Genomic DNA, 22,433 nt, shown 5'->3' with positions numbered 1-22,433 from the left:
CACACTGAGCTGAGGCGGCAGAAAGCGGAGTGTAAATGAAACGCAGCTCTGTGGGCGCCGCCGACACGCTGCCAGTTTGGAGAGAATGTGGACGTTCCGGGGTCGTGCCACTTCAAGATGGAACAAGACGTTTAGATCAACATGAGCGCTCCAGTTCTGACTTTACGATGTGGATGTTTTAAATCAGAACAAGCATGTCCACTTTATCAACTTCATTTTTTAATGACTTACATGAAAATGACAGCGTTTCAGTGCATTTTAAACTATTGACCTCTGGTTTTGCTCAGAATACTACGGTACTTTTAATAATTTGGTCCATTTTAAATGTAATAAAGTAAAAGAGTGTGAATACTAAATGAATGAGTGTGACAACTGTCACTTCTACCATACTTACTTTGATGAGCCAACTGTACGAAACACGAAAAGTGTCATATTGTCTGCAGTTGTAACATTCTGAAAGATTTAAAGTGTAACTTGAATAATTAGATTATTGACAATGACTCGAATATCATGTCGGTTAAAATGATTACGCTGTTAGCTTTCCTCTGTTTGAAATGGCCACATGTTACTATTGAACCTTCATTTGTATTGAACAGACGTCCCAACAGCTCAGTGTTTCAGTTAAACTGGAGAAATCTGAGGTTTTGGCACATTTTGGACAACAAATCACATGCAAATACAAACTTTATTTAATGTGAAGGTCATCCTGAACTTTGAACCAAAACATTTTTTTAATCTGGCTTCACTGCAGGGTCGTTTGTTCAGCGATAAGACAGAAAAGAAAAAACGATGATTTTTTTCTCCAACCTGGCAACCCTGGCTCTGTTGTTTTAATCCACACAAAGCACCAAACTGCTGCTTTTCACAGGAGCAGAACAGTAAATTCACCATTTACCATCTGCTGTATTTTATTTATTTTTCCAAAACCCAAAGGCAACATGTGTATTGGTGTTTAGAACAAATATTTCAAGGACGTTGGGTAAACTTTGGGTTTGTGTGTTTAGTTGGATTTGTTTTCAGCGTGATTTAGCTTTCTGTCCACACAGAGGACGCACAGTTAATGTCATGAATCTACATTAAACAGCATCTTTGGTGAAACTGGAAGTGTTGTTTAAAGCAAAATTGAAGATTTATACAACCATAGGTCCAGAAAAGTTGGAGCGCTATGCAAAATGCTCCAGTACACGTCTCACCAAGTGTTACTGCAAATATGGAACATGATAGCAAATGAATAAGAATGCCTTTTATAGTAAAGTATAAATGTGCTTTCAGAGGCGCCTCAGATTTCTCAGTCTCTCATTAAAGTCACTCAGAGCTGCCGGATCGGCTTCTGTTGATGTTGTGTTTCCTATGAAGTGAAGAAAACCAGACACTGATCACATATGAGGGTGTGGATTATGACTGTATGCTGAATTAACATGTTCAATGTATCGATAGATAACATAGTACCACTGTTAAAGTCTGTGTAGGACAGTGATGATCAATTAAACAACCAATACTAAGTTTATTAATGGGTGAGTTGTTTGTCTGATAAATGAAAGACAAGGTGCATTTATATATGAAATAACATAACAGTTCAAAAGGAGGAGGAGGAAGGTATTAACAGGCTGTTTATACAGGAAAAGAGAGATTTATTTCTAAAGAAAACAGCCTAAATCCAGCTCAGCTTCTTCAAACATGACGGACACGAGTCTGAACGTGAAGTTTTCTTCTAACATCAGACACAGAGGAACTTCTGAGCTTAAAGTTAAAGCTTTACCGTCAAGACACCTGATTGTAAGGAAGTAAAGAAGATTGCATATTTCGGTTGAGCCCATAGGAAAAACTCACCAGTTCGCTCTTATTGTTCATATCCTGAGCTTCTGGTCCTCTGAGGAGCCAGCTGCTGTTGCTGCTGCCGTTAACACGACAACCAGTTCAAGTGAAAATGCAAAACTTTCGTAGCGTTTTGTGGGTCTGTTTATATGACAACAGTGTCCAGAGCCACTGAAAACGCAGCTTTGTGAAAATGGCTCCCAGGATGGTCAGCTCAGACTCTGTCTCCATGGAAACAGGGAAAATAATAATCCTCACATCCTCACTTTCTGTACAAACTTCTAATCCATCTTATTTGATTAAAACTTTTTTTTTTTTAAGTATGTAATTCATTATTCCACATTAGGGATTTAACAAGGGTGTATTTTTGAGCTGTCAGTGCTGAAAATCTGTGATTTCAATTCAGTTTCACATTTTCTGACCTATTGTAATATAAATTGGGTATCAGATTGTTTGTTTATTGATGTGGAAAAAAGACTTTAAAGAGTTAAACAGTCCTGCAGTGTTATTATTTTACTGAGCTTTAATTATTACTTTCATGTGAGAATCGTAGAATTGGCGTGTTGGAGGAGGATGGGGAGCTGAAGGTTGCGGCCTGGCTGGATTGAGGTCGGAGTGTGAATGTTTTCCACAGCCGGCGTGACGCCGCAGACCTCCAGTATATCTGGAGTCACTAACAAGTGAAGTCACCACATAAGTAGTTCAGTGCTTTTGGCATTGAGTCACTGTTTGTCTCTGCAGCTATTCCCAGAATTCCCATGAGGCTCGAGACCCCAAACACAATCTGTATGTGGACGTTCTGAGACGGAGGGCTTTTAGGCCTCTGATATGAGCTGCAGCGACAGACCAGTGAGTCAGAGAGAGGAAAGAAAGAAAACATGTTTCTTATGTAACAATAATTGAGCAAAGATGCTCTTTTCGGGAAAATAAAGTGAGATTAACATAAAAAAACGAGCTCCTGGAGATAAGAGGAAGCCAAAACAAGCCAGATTAGTGCGACTGTGGAGTATCTGCTCTCGACCTCTGACCTCTTTGTCATTATCAGCAGAAGACAAAACTATTAGTCAGTTCTCACGTCGGGCTCCGCCTGCGGCTCAGTGCAGCGTTTATTCTGCCATCAGCTTTCCAAAATAAAAGTCCTCTATGGTTTAGTTTTAATGTCATCAGTGTTGAGGACAAAGTGTATTTTAAAAGTGCACCGAGGAGTTTTTCAACTTTAAAAATACTTATTTTCCACCATAAATATGTTACACATTTTTAATGATGTTTACAATGAGCCCTGACATATTCATTACAAGTACCTCTAACAGCGCTAAATTGTCACTTGAAAGTTGCAGTGCCTGTCTGGCACCAGCATTTTTTGGGGGAGAATTTGAAAGGAATGACGTGATGCACGCTCTGGCTGGCCTGATTTAGTTAGGTTTTGTTTTGTCCGCCATTACTCCGCCAGATGCTTAGTGAGCAACAACTGAGCAGGATCTTCCAGAAAGCAAGAAAAGACTGGCTTCTAGCACTGCCACAGCTCCACACAGACTCCACCAGGTAGAAGAAACTTACATTTTACTTGAGCGCTACTAAAAGAGCGAGGAAGGAGTTCCTCTGTTCCGTGCACGCAAGTCACATGCACGAGTTTTTCACTAAGCTGCATTACGCCCAAGGCCTGCAGGGGGCGCTGTTTCGCATAAAACGTGCAAACTCCTTAATGCACCTTTAAAGTCAGAAGAAGTTGTGCAAACATGAAAAAATGTTTCATGACAGGAAGTCAGGATGTAATTCATTTAAAAAGCTTTAAAAACTGTTTTGTGCATTTAAAGGTGCATTAAGGAGTTTGCACGTTTTATGCGAAACAGCGCCCCCTGCAGGCCTTGGGCGTAATGCAGCTTAGTGAAAAACTCGTCCCTGTGGCTCGCGTGCACGGAAGAGGGGGACTCCGTCTTCGCTCGTTTAGAAGCGCTCAAGTAAGATTTAAGTTTCTTTTACCTGGTGGAGTCTGTGCTGGAGCTGTGGCAGTGCTAGAAGCCGGTCTGTTCTTACTTTCTGGAAGATCCTGCTCAGTTGTTGCTCACTAAGCATCTGGCGGAGTAATGGTGGACAAAACGAAACCTAACAAGCCGGAGCGTGCATTACGTCATTCCTTTCAAATTCTCCCCAAAAAAATTGTGGTGCCGGACCGGCACTGCAACTTTCAAATGACAATTTAGCGCTGTTAGAGGTACTTGTAATGAATATGTCAGGGCACATTGTACACATCATTAAAAATGTGTAACATATTTATGGTGGAAAATAAGTATTTTTAAGGTTGTAAAACTCCTTAATGCACCTTTAACAAGTCATTGTGTTTCAGTGGAATGTGTTTTTTGCTTAAAGAAAGTGGAAATAGTCACCCTTTTCCTAAAATAAACACTCCAAAAAACAGGAAACCCTTTTTCGAGTAATTTAGCGTCACCCAGTGAGTAGTTTGGTATGAACCTTTTCTCATTGTTATGTAATTATGAAGTCTGGGATGCAAAAACAGTCTCACTGCGACGATAATTATCAAAACTAACTGTAATTCTGTGTATGAATCTGTTCAAATCATAAAACTTTGGCTCCATTCACCAGAGTTGTATGATTAATGATGTTGGTGTGAATAAGCACACACGGCTTTATGTGTGTTTGGTTCTTAGCTTTGTGCCTGCAGCGACTTGTAAATGTCTCCGTCTTCACTTCCACCTCAGGCCGCTCGCCGACTCAGCTGTCTTTTAAAGTGGATTTTGGTACGGGTTATTAACCCTCATTGGCGACTGTCAGGCTCATGTTTGTGGCGTCCATGTCATGTGATGATCGCTCTGCACTGTGACAGCGCTCCTGTGGGATTTCCAGTCCAGTTAGACACGACAAAAGAGTCCGGCAGCAGTGAGCCCGTCACTCTTCAGCTAAAAACCCGCTTCATGGATGGATCTGTAGAGTTTCAGGAAGTCTTTATTTTCACTGCTTGCACAATACACACGAATACGCACTTTCTCTGATTCAACCAAGGTCACAGGAAGCTAAAAGAGGAAAATCCTGATGCCAAGCAACGTTTATAGACTTTCAGAAGAGGAACCTCGTCTAAACGGGCTTCTTCGATGGAGGCAGACAGAAAATCACCAAGTTCTTCTTCTTTTGTGACCCAGAGAACGTTCCTGAAAACTCATTCACAGTATATTTATGCTGATTTATGCAGTATATTTATGCTGATATACCACACATTTATATTCAAATCACCGACCTACTGGCAGTCATGCAGTCTTTAATATCTACAGCTGTGTTTCCAGTAAATGTCAGTTTTATTTGATGGTACTGAACCTTTTATATGACATTCATTGAAATACTTTGGAATTTCAAACTTAAATAGCTGGAATAGATTTTACTTTTAAACAGTGGTGTAACGTTTTACTGCCGGGGCCACATACAGCCCATTTTCATCTTGAGTGGACCAGGCTGGTTTTGGGCCATGGGCCTTATCTTTGACATACCATTCTCCTGCATGTGCCGTTTGTGACACTGACCTCTTTCCCACTGCAACTAGCGGGTCGACCCGTGTTTTCGACCCGCTAACAATCGCCTTTTGACTTCTTTCACACTGCCTGCAGACCTGCCTGCTGGCGAGCCGACTCGCTGCGTTTTCCCGTGGTGATGGTGTCCCGCATTGATGACATCATCAGCGTGACGGAGCAAAACGAAAGTAAACAGTGGACTACAGCTCGGTCCCCGACCGTTACCTGTAGGCGAATCTCCTCTTCCCCACGGATCCAGAGGAGCTCTCTGGTCTCGCTGTCTTGCCAATACTGGGTCATCTTGATGAAGGAGATCTCGCGCTGTCTAAATACAACAACAAGCGCGCTAACGTAGCCATGCTGCGTCGACGTCATCACGTAAATTACCACGTCGACTCGTTTCTGCCTTTCACACTCCCTTTCGCCCCTCCCACTGAAAGCCGATAGTAGCCGACCCGCTAAAAACCTGCTTCGACTGCCATGAGGACCTGATTATTAGCGGGTTTAAACGGGTTTTTTGGCCAGTGTGAAAGCGGCTTGAGTGTGGTTACATGGTGTTTTTAATTCGGATTAAGTTTATTCTGAATTAAGTAATTCAGAATTATATTTATGAGCGTCGTGTTTACATGGGAGAAACGAAGAATTAAATCCTCTCTCATGCCGTGGTCTGAGAAGCGTTCTGATTGGACAGGGGGCGGCCGTGACGTACTCACGTCTCCCGGAAGACAACAGCGTTTTTCTCGTGTTTTTTCTCGATTTACTTGGATGCTACTGCTTTGAAAATGACCGCGGTGTTAAGCGATCGACAAAAATCGGCATTTTTAAATGGGTTTCAATGAGACTGGGGCTCTTTTTGAAACCAACGTCATCGCCCCCTGCTGGAATTTCTCTGGAATTACAGCTTTTTTGCACTTCCGCGTTATCTTCGTGATTTATGAGCGGAGGTTGCCGCTTGGTCGAGTCATGGACCGCGGGCTACCATCTTTGAAAATTGCTTAATTAAACTTAATTCTAAATGAAGTTTTCAGGCGTTTACATGGTCATTTTAGAGCGGAATTAGGCTTATTCGGTTTTATAGAAGAATAAAAAGTACTAACGTGGTACTTTTTATTCCTCTTTAAATTATTATTATAAATATTGTGATTTGACACTTGAAGGAGAGGCGGGAAAAAAATGCAAACTCCACACACAGTCTAACAACCACGTCAAGCACCATCAGGATAAACCTACAGCAGCTCCACTCAGAAAGTGACCTAGGATGCTTCTGTCTCCTGAAGGTGGACATCTTCTCCTACGGGATGGTGGTGTACGAGCTGCTGTCCGGGCGGAGGCCGGTGCTGGGACAGCACCAGCTGCAGATCGCTAAGAAGCTCTCCAAAGGCGTTCGGCCCACACTGGGGAGTCCCGAGGAGGTTCAGTTCTGCTGCCTCCACAGCCTGCTGACGGAGTGCTGGGAAACCAAGCCAGAGAAGGTGAGAACTGAGCAGGAACAGAAGTGGGTGAACCACACCGAGAGCCATAACTCAGAGGAATCCACAGTAGGTGGTGGAGGAAATGTGTTTTTTTAATACTGTCCTGGATAAAACACTGGAGGGTCTTTACTCAGTCAGCTGCTGGGTCTGTGTAGATCGGGACTCCCTGAAACGGTCTACCTCCACATCTTTTGGTCCAATTCTGGATGTGTCTGTTTAGTTCTCCTTCATTTTTCTAAAATCAGTTTGGTTATAATGTGTTTTTGTTCTGAATGTGCTCTCTCTGGCAACATGAAGGGATCTGTACTCATAAGAACTGATGTATGCTGAGTTTAGTGACTCCAGTGAATTACTCATTTTGACTCACTTTCACAACCTTCTGTGTGTGTGTGTGTGTGTCTGTGTGTAGAGGCCGGCGGCCATGCAGTGCTTGCGGCAGATGCAGGAGCCCAGCTTCCCGTGCCTGCGCTACGTGTTGCCCTGCGACCGCCACTCGCAGCTCTTCCTGTCGCCGCTGCAGGGCCACAGCGCCGTGTTCTGGGGCGGAGACAAGGACGACAGGTCGGCTTCGTCCCACACCGTACATGTCTGTCACGGTTTCCGTTAACATGTGCGAAACCCCGGGCCCAGCCGGCCGGGACCCCCCGCTTCACACCGCCGTGTGATTCCAGTAAAAAGCCCTGAGCTGGGTGTTGAGACGTCACTGCGAGCAGCACAGACTGCTGACTGTGTTCAGCTCCCAGGTGCCTGATGTAACAGCTGCATTGTTCTCTGTGTGAGGCAGCAGGACCTCATGTCTGCTCTTAATCACTCCTGCTGACTCCTCCAGCCTTCCTTCCTTTCTTTCTTTCTCTCTTTCTCTCCAGTTAAACTCCTTCACCACCGTACTGCTGCTCCCCCGACTCTCCCACCGCTCATCCACTCCCCTGATGTCTCATTTCTGTTTTATTTTCATAAATCTTAGATTTAATTCCTCAGCTTGGAAAAGTGATTCAGCGTTAATATTTTGCTTTTGAGAACAGATAATCTGCCACAGAACTTCCTTCATGCCGCTCCATTCTGAGCTAATTTAAGAACAGTGTGTGTTAGATTACTGCGAACAACTCATGCACAGCTTATAAAATGGAAGAAGTATAATGATTATCTGATTTTTCTGTTTTTCCTCCTTGTGTGTGGTGCATTTAGAGCCCATTTACTTTGGATAATTGACCAAAACCTGCTATTTTGACGCCTTTTGGTTCTTTTGTTTTGTGCTCACACGGCTTGAAGAGATTTGACACTTACGGACACATTGAAGCAGCGATCCCATCTGTTTGTGAGCACTGAGAAAGACTGAAAACACGTCTGTTTATGAGCCTGAGCTCCACAGTGACGTTATGAAAGCTGTTGGTCTGACAGGCTGTGGACTGGTGTGTCGCTCCTGCAGGAACTACAGCGTGGTGAACGTGCTGAAGGGCCAGGTGGAGGTGAGGAGGATGTCCTGTCCCGGCAGCAGGATCAGCTGCCAGCTGAAGATGACCAACTCCCTGTGGATGGCCACCGAGGTGCGCGCCCAGTCAGATCACCTCACACACCGGCTTTCTTTGAATATTCTTTATAAAGATGGAACATTTACAGCAATAAATGAAAATTAAGGTAGAGCTAATTTAGTTTTTGTAAATATGGATTTTTTTTTTTTATCCTTAAAATACTTGGATTTGTTTATGTTTGTGTAGAAGCTTCACATAAGAAAATACTCAGCGAAATGATGTGAACCCGGATGTAAACTGTATAAACTCTCAGTGGGCTGTGTGCTCACATGTTGTGGAGTCTGAGAGCGATCTGCGTTCATGTCTCCATCACACCTCTCTCTCGGATGTCGATTTGAGAACAGCGTGGTCTCCGTCTTTAAAAGTCGTGAACTAATGTAATGAAAAGAGGATTTATTGAGTGAGGAACCATCAGGGAGTATTGATGAATGATCAGATGATCAGCTCACTCCTGAATGTCAGTTTAACCTCATCTTCCACATTCGTCCTCCAAACTCTGCGGTCTCTGGTCCTACTGTTACCTCAAGTATCTTTAACTTGTCAAAGTCTGTAAATTGTGAAAACTTTGCCATGTGTAAGTTGGACCTTTTCTTCACAGTTTAGTGTTTCAGTCTGCAAGAGTTTTTCTCTTTGGCTTCGATTGTTGTTGTTTTTTTTTCTAAAACTGTTCAGATTAATATTCACAAAGGATTTTTACTCCTGTAGGCGGCTTTGTTGTCTTTATGTTGGATTATTGCTCTAAATCTTTGCTCTGAGGCTAAAACAAGTACAGACTTTTAAGACGTTGTTGTTGTTCTGAGTAAATACCAGGAACAAAGAAAAAGAAAGCTAAAATTTTCCAGCTCTGCCGCTCTGTCTTTGGACCTGATGTGCTTTCAGTGTGAAATCAAAACAAATGAATCTGCCTCCTTCCTGCAGTGTTTGTGTCTCACACTGAGGAGAGAATGGTGTGTTTGTGCCACAGGAACAGGAAGTGTTCATCTACAGCCTGAAGGACATGTGTCCTCTCAGTCAACCACAGAAACGCTTCTCCTCCCCGGCCGTCATCACCTGCATGTTCCCCGTCCCGGCAGGAGAGCAGGTCAGCGCACCATTCCACACGCAGCACCGCGCACGACACCGTGCACGACACCATGCACGACACCGTGCACGACACGCAACAAATTTAGAATTTAAATCGACCTGACAGCTTGTCTTCCTCTCCTGATCAGACGTTGGCCAAAGTGTTTGCTGGGATGTCTGACGGCCTGGTGGCGGTGTACAGCCTGGTGGAGGACCTGCCTCTGGAGGGCGAGACGTATCTGTGCTCACACTCCATCAACAAGACCATGTTCGGCCTGAAAGACTCGGATCCCAGGCAGAGACCCTACCCGGTCAGGAGCATTGCGCTGGTCAGCAGCGGCTCGCAGGTAAACTGACCATCAGTCAGGAATTCACCCACTAGGTGGTCATAATGTTCTGGCCGATCGCTGTGAAGCCTCGCTGGATGCACTCACCTGTGTGTGTGTGTGTGTGTGTGTGTGTGTGTGTGTGTGTGTGTGTGTGTGTGTGTGTGTGTGTGTTTGTGTGTGTGTGTCAGCTGTGGTTCTCCAACGGTCCCGGCCTGCTGGTCATCGACTGTCTGAGCCTCCAGGCGGTTCGGAGGATAGAAGCCTATGGCCCGCCGTCCTCTGTCGTATCCATGGCGACCAACTTCAGCCTGTGGGGGGAGGAGGCAGTATGGACCCTGGACGACCACAGCAACACACTGCACCTCTATCACGCCGCGTCCTACGAACTCTGCGCCAAGTACTGGTGAGTCCAGGTGTGATGAGGATTTCGGACTCCTCCTCTTTTCCAGGGGATGTTGATGAGATGTAAAGTGTAAAATAAACACCTCACAAACAGGAAGTTAAGGTTTTATATGAGCCTACATTATAGTGTCAACTCAAAAAAACCAGAGGAGAAGGCTAAGCCAGGCTCATGTCCAAAAAGAGTTTTATTGATGTGTCTTTTAGTTTATTCCTGCAGCAGGTAAAGAGCTCAGGTGCTTCTCATCCAGCAGTCACTCCTCCAGCACGACGCGAATATCAACACATCTTCACATGGTGGGAGCAGAAACCAGAAATTCTGGACAGCTCTAACCAGTAACACAATCATTTTAATAATATTTTAAAGTAATCAAGTCATTAATTTCATAAAATTGTCTAAAAATTCCAATTATAATTGAGAGATTTATAGTATTTATCCTCAATGAATTAAAAAAAGAAACTTCATTATTCTGACTATTTTATGTAACTTCAGTTAAATAATAACTTAATGAAAATAATATAGCAACTTACAGTTGTATTGGCACAGTCTCATCTTGACATTGGTTCAGTTCCTCTGCTGACAAACGTTTCAGGATGTTTGGTTTTCGGGTGAAATTTATGCAAAACGTAAAAAGTTGTATAATACAAAGTATAACATAACCACAGTGATATGATATCATTACAGGAGAAGCATCAGTGGAAACTTCCTCATCTTAAACAGTTTATTGAAACAAAAGCCAACAGCAGTGATGAGCACAATGTCCACGTCTCAATAACTTCTCTGTAACTTCTGCCACGGTCACATTAAGTTGTCCTGTAAAAATTAGCATGAGCTTTATCCTGAAATTTGAAAGAGGTCCACGGCCTTTCTGACAGGCCGACCACGGGGGGCTTTAGTGGGAATAAAAGCCTCTGACTGCGGCAGGTCTGTGGAGGCGTCAGCAGACCACGGTCAAAGGCTGAAGCCTTTTACAGATTTATAAATCTGATTAAAGTGTGGAGTGAAGTCTGCAGTTGCGGCGAAGCAGCCGGAGGGTGTTTATGGATCAGTTTCCCGGCAGATATTTGTATTTGTGTGGGTTTGATCAGTCACAGGAAAAGTGAGGTTGATACACTGCAGGACTCACCAGATGCAGACGGAGAAAAGAAATCTCTCCCTGCTTTGTATTCTGAGCGTCCCGTGAAATAAACATTCTGAGAATCCTGTGACGTTGAGTGGATGCGGGAGTCAATACAGTCATCTGCAGTTCCTGCCGCCGCAGACAGAAGACTGGCTGTCACAACAACGATATATGAGAAATTACCATTAGAAATACAGTAATTAGAGTAACTTGAAAAGGGTTGAAAAACAACCTTTTAAAGTTTAGTTTAGTTTGAGTTTAATTTATTAGTTCATGTTCAATTCAAGGAGTTTGAATCTGAGACCTGAATACTGAAAGTTTGTATTTTATCATGAAGAGAAGAAAACAAGTTAATTGAAAGCCGCTCTGCGTCTGTCAGCAGAGTGTGGGATCAGGCACTGCAGGCCTGATTTATTAAAGCTTTAAATGAGTAAAAACACATGTAGCAGCTCGACCGAACGGAACCAGAGAGGGTGGAATCTGAAGGATGAGAGCAATAACACACACTATCTAGTCAGCATGTTAATGAATGGATTCTGTGTGTTCTTTATGGAGCTAATAGATCAATTCAACGCACACCTCTGTATCTCTGGGCTGCTTTATGCCAGCGTTGCTCAGTATTGTCCGGTTGTGCAGCGGTGCTGGAGATGTTCAGATCTGTGTGGTAAATCAAAATATGATGTATCAGAGTGGCTGTCTGTGAACAGATCTTCTTCCCTGGAGGTTGTTGTGCTTTTGTTGACTGATGCTAATTGGATTCTTCATTATGAACACGTCTCTATTCTTATGGAGTCTGACTTTCAGCTCTCTGATGCAGTTTTGTGTTTCTGAGATGCAGTTTTGTGTTTTCAGCTGCGGGGACAGTAATCCCCTCCGGGACGTCTTCTCGGTGCAGCGGCCCACCGGAGTCGCCACACTGGCAGCCGCCAGCCTCCCCAGCAGGGACCGGGACCAGGACCAGGACCAGGACCAGGAGGTGGAAGCCCTGACAGGAGAAGTGACTGTGATCTACAGTGAGGATGCAGGGACTCAGATCCTGCTGCACCAGGAGTCCCTGACGGACTACTGCTCCATATCATCCGGCTGCTCGCTGGAGCCGCCGCCGCGGCCGCCATCGGAACGCTCGCACACGGAGACCCTGAGCGTAGCGGACAGTCGCAGCAGTGCAACGCTGTATGCGGAGCTGGAGGAGCCCGACGGGGGTCGGGCAGAGTCCAGCCTCTCTGATCCAGTCCTGGACCCCGCAGGGAGCTCGGACCCTCAGCTGCAGGCCTTCACTGTGCTGCCGGTCAGCGGGACTCTGTGGATCCCCAGGTACCTCGCCTCATACACACCAACCACCAAACTCAAATGACTCACAGAGGCAGCCGATTCAAAGGGTTTCCGCTTAAACTGGGACAAAGGTAAATATCTATATTGGCACTGGCAAAAAACATCATGTAACATCTTTATTATTTGTCTCATTGAAAACGAACTAGCACTGTGAAATCCTTTTAGTTCATTGAAAGTTAGATATTCACGAATGTGGGACGCGTCCTCACTGTGCGTCATCGTTACACAATATGTGAAAGAAAACGGCGCGTTTGCAGAAATAATTGTGCATTTTTTTTTAAAGGGAACACTGAAGTGTCCTATGATGAAATGACAGAGTCAGCAGTGTCTCTAAAGGTGCTCTCACCTCATGAATGTACCGGAATGAGTCAGTCTATGAATCTCCTCATTATATCTCATAAAAACATGTTGGGATGGAAAAATGTGACGAATGAGCTGAATGGAAGGAGTGATTCCGGTCAGTGAGCGACATTGTTCATGCAGGCAGGCGATGTTTCTGCTCGTTTTGCGTTAGCGGTGTGTGTGGTTGCTTTGCAGGCGCGGCGGGGATGTGATGGTCATTGAGATGCAGTCCCAGTCCGGTCAGCTCCGAGGCCGCGTGGTGGCGGTGCTCACTCCGCCTGGACGGTCCTCTTTGGGGTGAGTCACGCTGCTTCTGTCCTCTCCTGAGATCAGTGGGATTCATCCACCCAAACTAAAACTGCTGAAACTACAGATTTTAATAGAACCTTAAAGAGAGCATCCATCAAACGGTTGAATGTGTGTAACTGCAGGTCTGTAATCGGAGCTCTGGGTGGAGCAGGCGGTGTCTTCATGTTGTGATGGAGCGGCAGTCTGATCTGAAATCAAAGGTCGCAGATCAAACAGATCCAGACGCGACTGTTAGAGCAGCTCTGTCTGCGAGCGGCGAGCTCCGCTCACATCTGCATCTACTTACACCCAGCTCCTCTTTATTTCAGCCTATTATCTATTAATGAGCCTATTATGGCCGAGCAGATCATGTTAACTGTGCACTTTTCACCGTTCATTAAAAAACACTAAGCTCACCTCAGCGGTACGGCGTCAGAGACGGCCTGAGCTCCCTGCAGCTCCCTGCAGCTCCCTGCAGCTCCCTGCATCTCTCTGCATCTCCCTGCAGCTCCCTGCATCTCCCAACCACAAACACCCCTTCAGTGGAGAGTCCTCTTTTGTTTTTGAGTCTGACTCAAAGTTACACTGGACTAGACTCAAGTCATTTTGCAATTTTTGACGTAAATTCTAAAGCCTGCTTCCTTTTGCACTTCACATTTTATGATTATTCATTTTCTTATATTTTTGATTTTTAATTCTCTGGGAAATCATGCAAATGAAAGGTAAGTTGTGTTGTTGGGTTTCTGCTTCAGACCATAGCTTAGAGACTGGTTGAGGGTTTAAAACCCAGTTTTTCCTGGACTACAGCTACAACCTGTTCAACACAGCTCCAGTCGAGGTTTAATCGAACCTCATCTCAGTTAAACGTTCGATTGACTGAAGCTTTTTCCCCACAAACATCGAGTTTCTCTTATTTTTCGGCTCCACACACCTGGTTTTACAGTTCTGATTCTCTGGAATCAGGAAGTGCAGAATCAGGAACACAAAGAGGAAGGAGGAAGTAGTTTCTAGGGTTTTTTTTGTTTTGTTTTGTTTTGTTTTAGCTGTGTTGATTTTGCTCAGGTGTCACGTAAACCTGTGTAAAGCGTTTTCGTCTGGGCGTGTTGAGCTGAAGAGAACCAGTTTATCCTGAGTTCAGTTCAGAGAAATGCTTGTCGGTGTGCCGCTTTGTTGTAGCACAGTCATTTAAAGGATTGAACATGTGTTATTAGGATGATCACTGTTTAATATAAGCTGTGTGTTTTTGTAAAGATTACAGTTAGTATATTTTTCTCAATGGTTTTGCCGTCCGTAATCTGGAGGGTAAATACACTCTTGTTTGAGGCGCTGTTTACACAACCTCGGCGCTGCTGAAAAGCAACTTTCTGAAAACACTCCCAGTCTGTGTGCACGAGAGAAAACGCAACTTTCTGAAAATGTTTAGAAATACATCATAATAATAATCGGCATTACAGGTAAAAATGAGAGGATTCAACATGGTTGAACTCAGTTTATTTTATACATTCTTTATAAATCGAAATGTTTTCTCTAATCAATGTTTGACCGCTTCAAGAAAATCGTGAAAGTCTTTTCTTTTATAAAAAAAAAAAAATTTAAAATGTGCTTTATTTTTTTTAAAAATCTACTAGACATTAAAGCATGTTAGAGTGTACGATAGGATTGTACTGGACCTGAATGGAACCCTTTTATTTGAGCGTTGGCGTTCCGTCCACCTGCTGGAGCTCATTCCGAGGAGAGAAGAAGCGGAGTCCTGTGTTCTCGTAGCGAAGCAGCGATCCCTCATCGGGTCGCCGCGCTGCTGCAGCCAGCCTCTAATTATTCCTAAAAGAATCCCGCAGCTGCTTTCTTCTGCCGGCCTTTTAGCAGCAGGCAATAAAAGGGTCACCCTGAGCCGGGTCCTTATTACCACCGCTGCACCTGTAACACAGGCGGCGCACGGCGAGGTCAGGGCCGGGGTCAGGAGGGGGCCGGCGGGCCCCGGGGGGCTCCGGTGACAGGACGGCTTCACTCCTCGCCCCTGTGTGGCCTTGATCTCTCTGTGCAGGGAGGGGGGAGGGGGGGCTGGGACTCCAGGGGCTTCTGGGACTACTGGTACTTCAGGGGTCTTGGGGACTTCAGGGGGGCTGTACGAACTCCAGGGGTCTTCTGGGACTTCAGGGGTTTGGGGCGCATCAGGGAGCTTCTATGGACTTCAGTGCAGCTTCACGGTCTTCAGGAGGCTTCTGGGGTTTCAGTGATTTTGGGGGTTTCAAGGGACTTTAGGGATTTCTGGGACTTCAGGTACTTCACAGGGCTTCAGGGGTGTTCAGGGGCTTCAGGGTTTTCGAGGGACTTCTGGGACTTCAAGGGCCTCAGTAGACTTCAGAGGCTTTGAGGACCTCTGGTACTTCTGGAGCTTTGGTGACTTCAGGCACTTCAAGGGGCTTCTGGGACTTCAGAGGCTTCAAGGAGCTTTGGGGACTTCTGGGGCTTTAAGGGACTTCAAGTTACTTTAGAAGCTACTGGGACTTCAGGGACTTCAGGGACTTCTGGAGCTTCGAGGAACTTCAGGACTTCAGAGATTTTGGGGCCATTAGGGACCTTTAGAGACTTCAGGACTTCAGGGACTTCACAGGGCTTCAGGGGTGTTCAGGGGCTTCAGAGGCTTCAGGTCTTTTGAGGCTTCCGGAGCTTCAGGTCTCCGGGGGCTCTGGGGGCTTTGATGGCCTCACCTGCTCCTGCTGCCTGGCTCGGCGGCTCGGCGGCTCAGCAGGCGTGAGCGGACAGGAGCGGACCGGAGCTAATGACACGGCGCTCAGAGATGAAACGCGGGGGGAAGCAGATAATTCGGGGTTGCCGGTCGTGATGCATGGGTGGCGGAGCTCAGGATGCCGGGTCACCAGAAGCTCTCCTTCCTCCCAGAATGCTTTGGAGCTCAGCCCTCATAAATTAGCGCCAGTTGAAAGGGAGATTGGGTATTTTTTTCCCCTCCTGCTTTGAGGAGGCGCTGCACCTCCTCGCTGACAGTGCGCTCACTGTCCTCGGAGGCCTCCGGCTTCCCGGAGCGGAACACCCGCTTCTGGGAAGAGCTAATTACAGCGCGGAGATGTTCCTCCAACTGGAGCTGCTTCCCCGCTCTGATCGATTTCTCCCTCCTCCTCCTTCTCCTCGTCTCTCAGGCTCCTGGAGGAGGCGGCGCTGGTGGCAAAGGACACGGTTGTGTGCGGCTTCCGTAAGGAAAACACGGAGTGGTGCCTGTGTGTCTGGAGGGGCTGGGGCCGCCGCGAGCTGGAGCTCTTCTACCGCTCCTACGAGGAGCTGGGCCGCCTGGAGACCAGGATGAGGAAAAGAAGGTAGCCGTTGTGCCGCAGAATCGCGGCTCTGTCCGGCCGAGGGGGGGAAACGCCACCCACAGGACCGCCAGTGTTCAGGGGGCGAGGAGGGAGGAGGCGAGCGCCGGACACGGCAAACCCTCCAGAGCGCCGTCGGGGAAACGGAGACTCGCGTCACAACGGTCGTCCTGCAGGTGACGTTTATCCAGACTGCAGGAAGGTTTCTGCTGCCTCCACTCACCAGCTCCTCTTTCACCTTCACTCTGACTGTTCTCAACAGAATCTGGTCTAAGAACATGTAGCCGAACTCAAACATCAGCAGCTTCGATACCTCAGTAACAGCGAAGCCAGGAAGTGAGGAAGTCGCAGATTAAAGAACTCCCATAATCCCAAACTGATGCCGAAAAGCCCTCAAGGTGTATTTGAGTTTAATCACATCACACTTGTTAGTTCCTCAATCCTTTGATGATCACACAACAGAAAAAACACGCACATCAGTCTTTTTTTAATTTTAATTTCAAACGACATGAAATCAGCGCAGATAAGAAGCCATCGACTCTCTTCGTTTCAAAGCCGCATCAGTTTCACAACAACAACGCTCAGAGCAGAAAGATTTTTAATCCATGACGCTGGGATCAAAGAGAGCCCGGCAGAAGCTGTATAATCCCAGCCTGAGATCCCGACTCTCGGCTCGCCGTGACGCTGCTGGAAGCTGGTGTCTGAGCTCCACCCGGACCGACCGGCCACTGCAGGAGCAACACTCTGGACTCCGCCGTTAGCTTCACTTTTCCTCGTTTTCAGTCAACATTGATGTGTTAAGTCCCATGAAATTAGAAGAACTTTCATTTTTTACCACAAAATATCAAATCATATCTTCACATGAATCATAATTACCCAGAAGTCAATCTTTTTTCAGCTCATCATCTTTAAATTAAATAAATTAGTCCTCGTTTTACTGGCAGGGTTTTTGGTATTTTGCCCATTTTGAGCTTCAATCTTACGTTAAAGAAAACAACTGCTGAGCTACTTGATCAGGTTCATTTGTCCATTTAAAGCTCCTTCAGTTAAACTTTTACATGACCTGACCTGTCTCATGAATCTTTTTTGCACCCCAGTAACAATAACCCTGAGACTGAAGGTCCATAATCCCACTCTGCGAACTTATTCTGCTAAATCTCAGTGAGTCCATGTGATCCTCGAGGAGAAGCTGCATCTTTTTCATTATAAAACACTGTCGTCAGCAGCTGTTTTATTGTTCCACTGACAGATTCTTTCACTTTAGGCTCATTTTTCCTCTGAGTTCAACAATAAAACCCTGTTTCACTTCATTAGATGATCTTAAACCCCTGAAACAGTTGCGTAACTTCCAAAGAACGACAAACACTGACACTCTGAATGAATGTAGATGTATTAATGTTCTCCTGGTAGCAACTTTAAAACTCTTTGAGGGACGTCTCGTGACGTTTTTATTTGAACTGGAGCGTAACCTTCGCTCAGACTTCGCGGTGGTTTGCGTCCTGACTGGATCCAGTTCAAGATGTGGCGAGCTGCGAGCTCCAGATGCTGCTTTGTTTATTCTCCCGTCTATTTCCATCGTCCTTCATCTAACGCTCCCCGTCTGGAGCCCGGGACGCCGGGCCGGGACGTCCTCCGCTCCTATTTTTAAAAGCGATTGATTGGATGCGCCGCTGCGGCGGCGCTCCGGGCTCTGCTCTCCAAACGAAGAGCAGGTGGCCCGTCAGACTCACACACACTCACACACACTCACACACACTCAGAAACATGGTGGATGTTCCTCAGATGGAGCCGGACGACCGTCCAACATCAAGCACATCTGTGTTCGGTGCAACGTTACGCAACTGAGCCGTTCCGCCCAGCTCTTAGAAACCGCTGAGTTTGGCAGATTCAAGCTAATAAAAAGAACATTTTCTTCTTCTTTCAGTAGTTCGGTTTGGTTCTGAACGCCGCAGTCGTCCGTTTAGCGAGACTTGATTCATGACAACACATTATCCTGGTTTTACTGCTCTAATAGAATCAAAGAACCGAAGCAATAAAGTTTTTTTTGTTTTTGCTGCTATTGACACTGAAGGGAAAAGGCATCTTTACTAATCACAATAAATCATTTGAAGTCTTTCTGACGTTTATTAAAATTTAGCTAAAAGAAAAAAATCAGGGGCATCTCGGCCAACGATGCTCAAACTTTTGAGACATCTGTCCACCAATAACGCTACAGCTCTCAGCTGTTGATGCTCATAATGCTGATGCCTTTGAGATTTGTCTTCTCAATATGCTGAAACCTTGCAGGCTTATATTACTGATACCTTAAAGGTGTGTCCATCTTAAATCTGACCGCTGCAGAAGCTGAAAACCAGCCGGACATGTTCACTCATCATCATGAAACTGTTGTTGCTGATAACGCTCTCGGCTTTATCTGATGGTGCTGGTCAAGTTCTGTCTGTTCAATACAGAAACCTTCAGCTTTTGATGCTAACAAGCGTAAATCTGCAGCTTAAAACGAGCAGAGTAATAATCTTCTATTATCCTGAATCCGTGGAGACATTTCTGCTGACGATGCTAAAACCTCGTAAATGCTAATAATGTTAAAAGCTTGTAGCAGTAGACGTTAACAGAACTGAGGTGGTCAAACTCTGGCTCTTTCCAATCCTCCTCCTCTTGTTGGGTTTCTCCGTCATCAGCGTTCATGTTGAAAACACCTCTCCAACGAGTCGTTTCACTACTTCCTCCGAACAACTTGAGTTGATTCATAGGAGCTGATCTGCTCAACACAAACTCCTGACGGTTAGCTAGCGGAGAAGAGGCTCGTTTTGAGCCCGAAAAGCTGCGTAGCGCTTCCAAACTCTCAACGCTTCCCGCTCCAGCAGCGTGTTCAGAGACGAGCAGCGTCATGTTTTTATTCACTGTGTCTTTAATGGGACTTTACTGAGGAGCTGAAGTCGCAGAGCGTCTCTCAGCGCTCGACTCGTCTGTACCGACGTTCACGGAACAGAAGCATTCAGCACTTTACGTCTCGGCACGGCTTCCCGGCAGCGCTGCCACCAAATAATGTAAAATGTATGATATGTATTAAAGAGCTGAGATTTTTCTACGCCTGTGTTTATACGGGGAGTTCCTCGGACGTGTGAGGATGGTGTTGACTTTAACGACAGATGTAAAGCAACCTCTGGTGACTCCGATGTTTTCCTGCGAGTGAAAACAAACGGCAGCACCGTGGGATTGTTCCTCTCATGGTTTGTTTGGGGTTTTTTTTAAACATGTATTTAAATGTCAGCCACACACTTCGCTGAGCTGCTGCACAGCTGACCAGCAAGGAACTGTGGAAACATGGAGCTTATTTATTTCCTGGAATGTATAACACGACGCATTGTAACATAAAATCAGTGTAAAGTGATGCTGAATAAAGTTCTGATGATCGTTCCGTCTCTCTGTTTATTAAAACTTCCAGCCTCTGCTCTGTTGCTGTTGTATTTCCAGCTGTTCTTCACCTTTGAATAGGTTTAGTTTCCCAACACTCGAGGAGTGACTGAACTTGGTTGTAGGTTTGAATCTGAATGCTGTGTGTTCTCCAGCTCTCGCTGTTCAAACATGATGAACCTGGATGTTATTTTAGATCAGGCCGTGAACATGTCCCGACTCCACCTGAGAGTCATTGCTAAGCTGATCTGATCAGAGCTGCCTGTGGGTGGACGGGGGTCAAAGGTTATTGTCAGGTCGCTTTAACGCCTCACATGTTTTTGGAGAGTGGTTAATAGAAACGCCTGGCCGGACTTGAACCGGGATTGTCCTGCTGTGAGGTGTGAACCACTTCCCAACTGTACGACCAGGTAAAGATAAAACCATTCAGACAACATCATCGTTTACACCCTCAGACTCACTTTCATGGTTTTTTTAGATTGAGGTTTAACAGATGACGAACTTCTTGTTTCGTTTTTGTCTGAAAATATTCATGAAATTATGAAAGCTTTAACTTCTTATTGGAAAGTTTCAAAATCAGCATAAAAATACTTCAAATGGAGCTTTTCTGTCTCTGAGTTTGTGCTTGGCCACACTTGGCTGCTGCTCAGACAGAAACATCTGATGAAGAGGAGGAAGCTGCTCGCCATGAGGAGCAGAAGAAGAAACAACTTCCTGCTCGCAGTTGGCAGATCTCCGCTGGCCGCTTAGTCCTGGAATGAGCAGGGAAGTGAATGTAGGTCCAAAAGAAATCTAAATCATGTGGAAGAAAGAGATCCAGAAGCTCCTGGCAGGGCTCGAGCAGTTCAGAAATCCACATTTCTCCAGTAGCAGTGAGAAGATCCTCAACGAAAAACACCAGAAGACTGTGTTTTTTATGTAACTTCTCAATTAAATCACATTTTCCACCAATTAATCTAAAAATCCAGGACATTGCAAACAGACTTTCTTCCCTGCTGTTTCCAGACTCTCAGCAGATCCTGGAGCTCCTCCGGTCCGGCGCTGCTGTGGACGTGCAGAACGGCTCGGATTTCACACGGAAACGGTCTAAAAACAGCTGAAAAGACTTCAGTCATTCAGCTTCACGCTTTTTCAGACAGATCAGCAGAGGGAAGCGGCGGACTCAGAGTTCATCGCACAGATTAGAGCTGCGGCTTCAAACAAATGTTGATTATTGCAAGAGCAACATGATGAGTGTTTATCACCTGCGCTCCGGGACGATCCTGACAAACGCTCACACGCCTCAACCTGCTGGCGCCGTTGTCACCTGGGAAATATTGCAAAATTCCCATCCGTTGTGCCACATGCCAACAGGAAGTGATTATCCACACCTGTGTGTCATCGGGGCTGGATTACTGTAATCCTGCTCTCACTTTTCTTCACCTGAAATCCCTCCAACGTCTCCGGCCGGCTCCTCCTGTCCTGGATCCAGGTGAAAGGTGTTCAGGCGTCCTGAGCTTCATGTTCACCTCCTGCCGTTTAAAAACGTGTATCTGGATGGACTGAAGGATTTATTTACCCTATAAATAAAAAAAATCCATCTATTTGTCCTCTATGACACATCCTGGATGTCAAAGAGGGAAGACAGAAACCAGAACAGCAGGTAGGCGAAGGAGAAGCTCTGAACTGTGATTATTCCCTGAGCGGCCGCAGCTCAGAACAAACACTTTTCACCTGAGATGATCCAGAGAGCTTAGAGACGGCCAGACGCTGCAGAGACGTGACCTTGTTTACCTGCAGGCGCTGCCGTAAACAACATGGCCGTGTTGGCGGCGGCCGGCCTGCCGCTTGCTCAGCGCCGCAAATATCATGAATGATGCTCCTGTCGGTTAAAGAGACTCAGGCTTCTGTGGCCCGCGCATGAATAAATCATGCTGGGCTGCTCTGGCTCGACCTCTGGCCGGCGCCCGGCCATCTTCACACACACACACACACACACACACACACACACACACACACAGGATGAGTCTCATTACCTCCACATGTGGGGCTGCTGGAGCTCGGTGGGGCAGGAGGGGGCAGTAGAGAGAGGGGCTGCTTCCTGGTTACCCTCAGGTCTCATCCTGAGTTAGAATCCCCCTGTCCTTGAGCAAGGCACTGAGCCTTCCTGCAGAGGAGGAGAGTGACTCGGTGGACTGTCTGCCGTCACGACGCCGAACTCTGAGGAAAGTGAAGCTTCGAGTCAACCTGAATCAGAAAACAGCTGCAGGTCTGGAGGAAGGAGAAAAACACTGCATGATGGGAATTAAACGTGTAAACAGAGAGAGCTGAAAGGAGATAACAAGGAGACGCATCATTCCCTTACTGACAGGTATTATGTTATCGGTTCTATGTACTGTGTTGCTAAGATCGTCCATTTTTTACATCTTCTGCTCTCAGACCTGTGAGTTTCTCTCACAGTTAGCAGTTTGTCCTCACTGACGCTCTAATTATAAGTAATCCTG

General features: G+C 45.9%; 1 protein-coding gene across 3 annotated transcripts in view; it reads left to right on the top strand.

The window, feature by feature from the left end:
• Positions 1 to 19,950, top strand: part of lrrk1 (leucine-rich repeat kinase 1) — a 60,577-nt gene extending 40,627 nt beyond the window's left edge. For all 3 annotated transcript variants that reach the window (XM_030090761.1, XM_030090752.1, XM_030090769.1), the window contains 9 exons: positions 6,611 to 6,805; positions 7,215 to 7,366; positions 8,232 to 8,349; positions 9,299 to 9,415; positions 9,546 to 9,743; positions 9,914 to 10,128; positions 12,098 to 12,559; positions 13,115 to 13,216; positions 16,366 to 19,950. In XM_030090761.1, coding sequence (XP_029946621.1) covers positions 6,611 to 6,805; positions 7,215 to 7,366; positions 8,232 to 8,349; positions 9,299 to 9,415; positions 9,546 to 9,743; positions 9,914 to 10,128; positions 12,098 to 12,559; positions 13,115 to 13,216; positions 16,366 to 16,543 — 1,737 coding nt within the window. In that variant the 3' untranslated portion in view covers positions 16,544 to 19,950. The remainder of the gene's footprint in view (positions 1 to 6,610; positions 6,806 to 7,214; positions 7,367 to 8,231; positions 8,350 to 9,298; positions 9,416 to 9,545; positions 9,744 to 9,913; positions 10,129 to 12,097; positions 12,560 to 13,114; positions 13,217 to 16,365) is intronic.
• Positions 19,951 to 22,433: the final 2,483 nt, after the last annotated feature.

This window comes from Salarias fasciatus, chromosome 1 (genome assembly GCF_902148845.1).
Source record: "Salarias fasciatus chromosome 1, fSalaFa1.1, whole genome shotgun sequence".
NCBI lineage: Eukaryota > Metazoa > Chordata > Actinopteri > Blenniiformes > Blenniidae > Salarias > Salarias fasciatus.
This window is presented reverse-complemented; position numbering and strand designations above follow the sequence as displayed.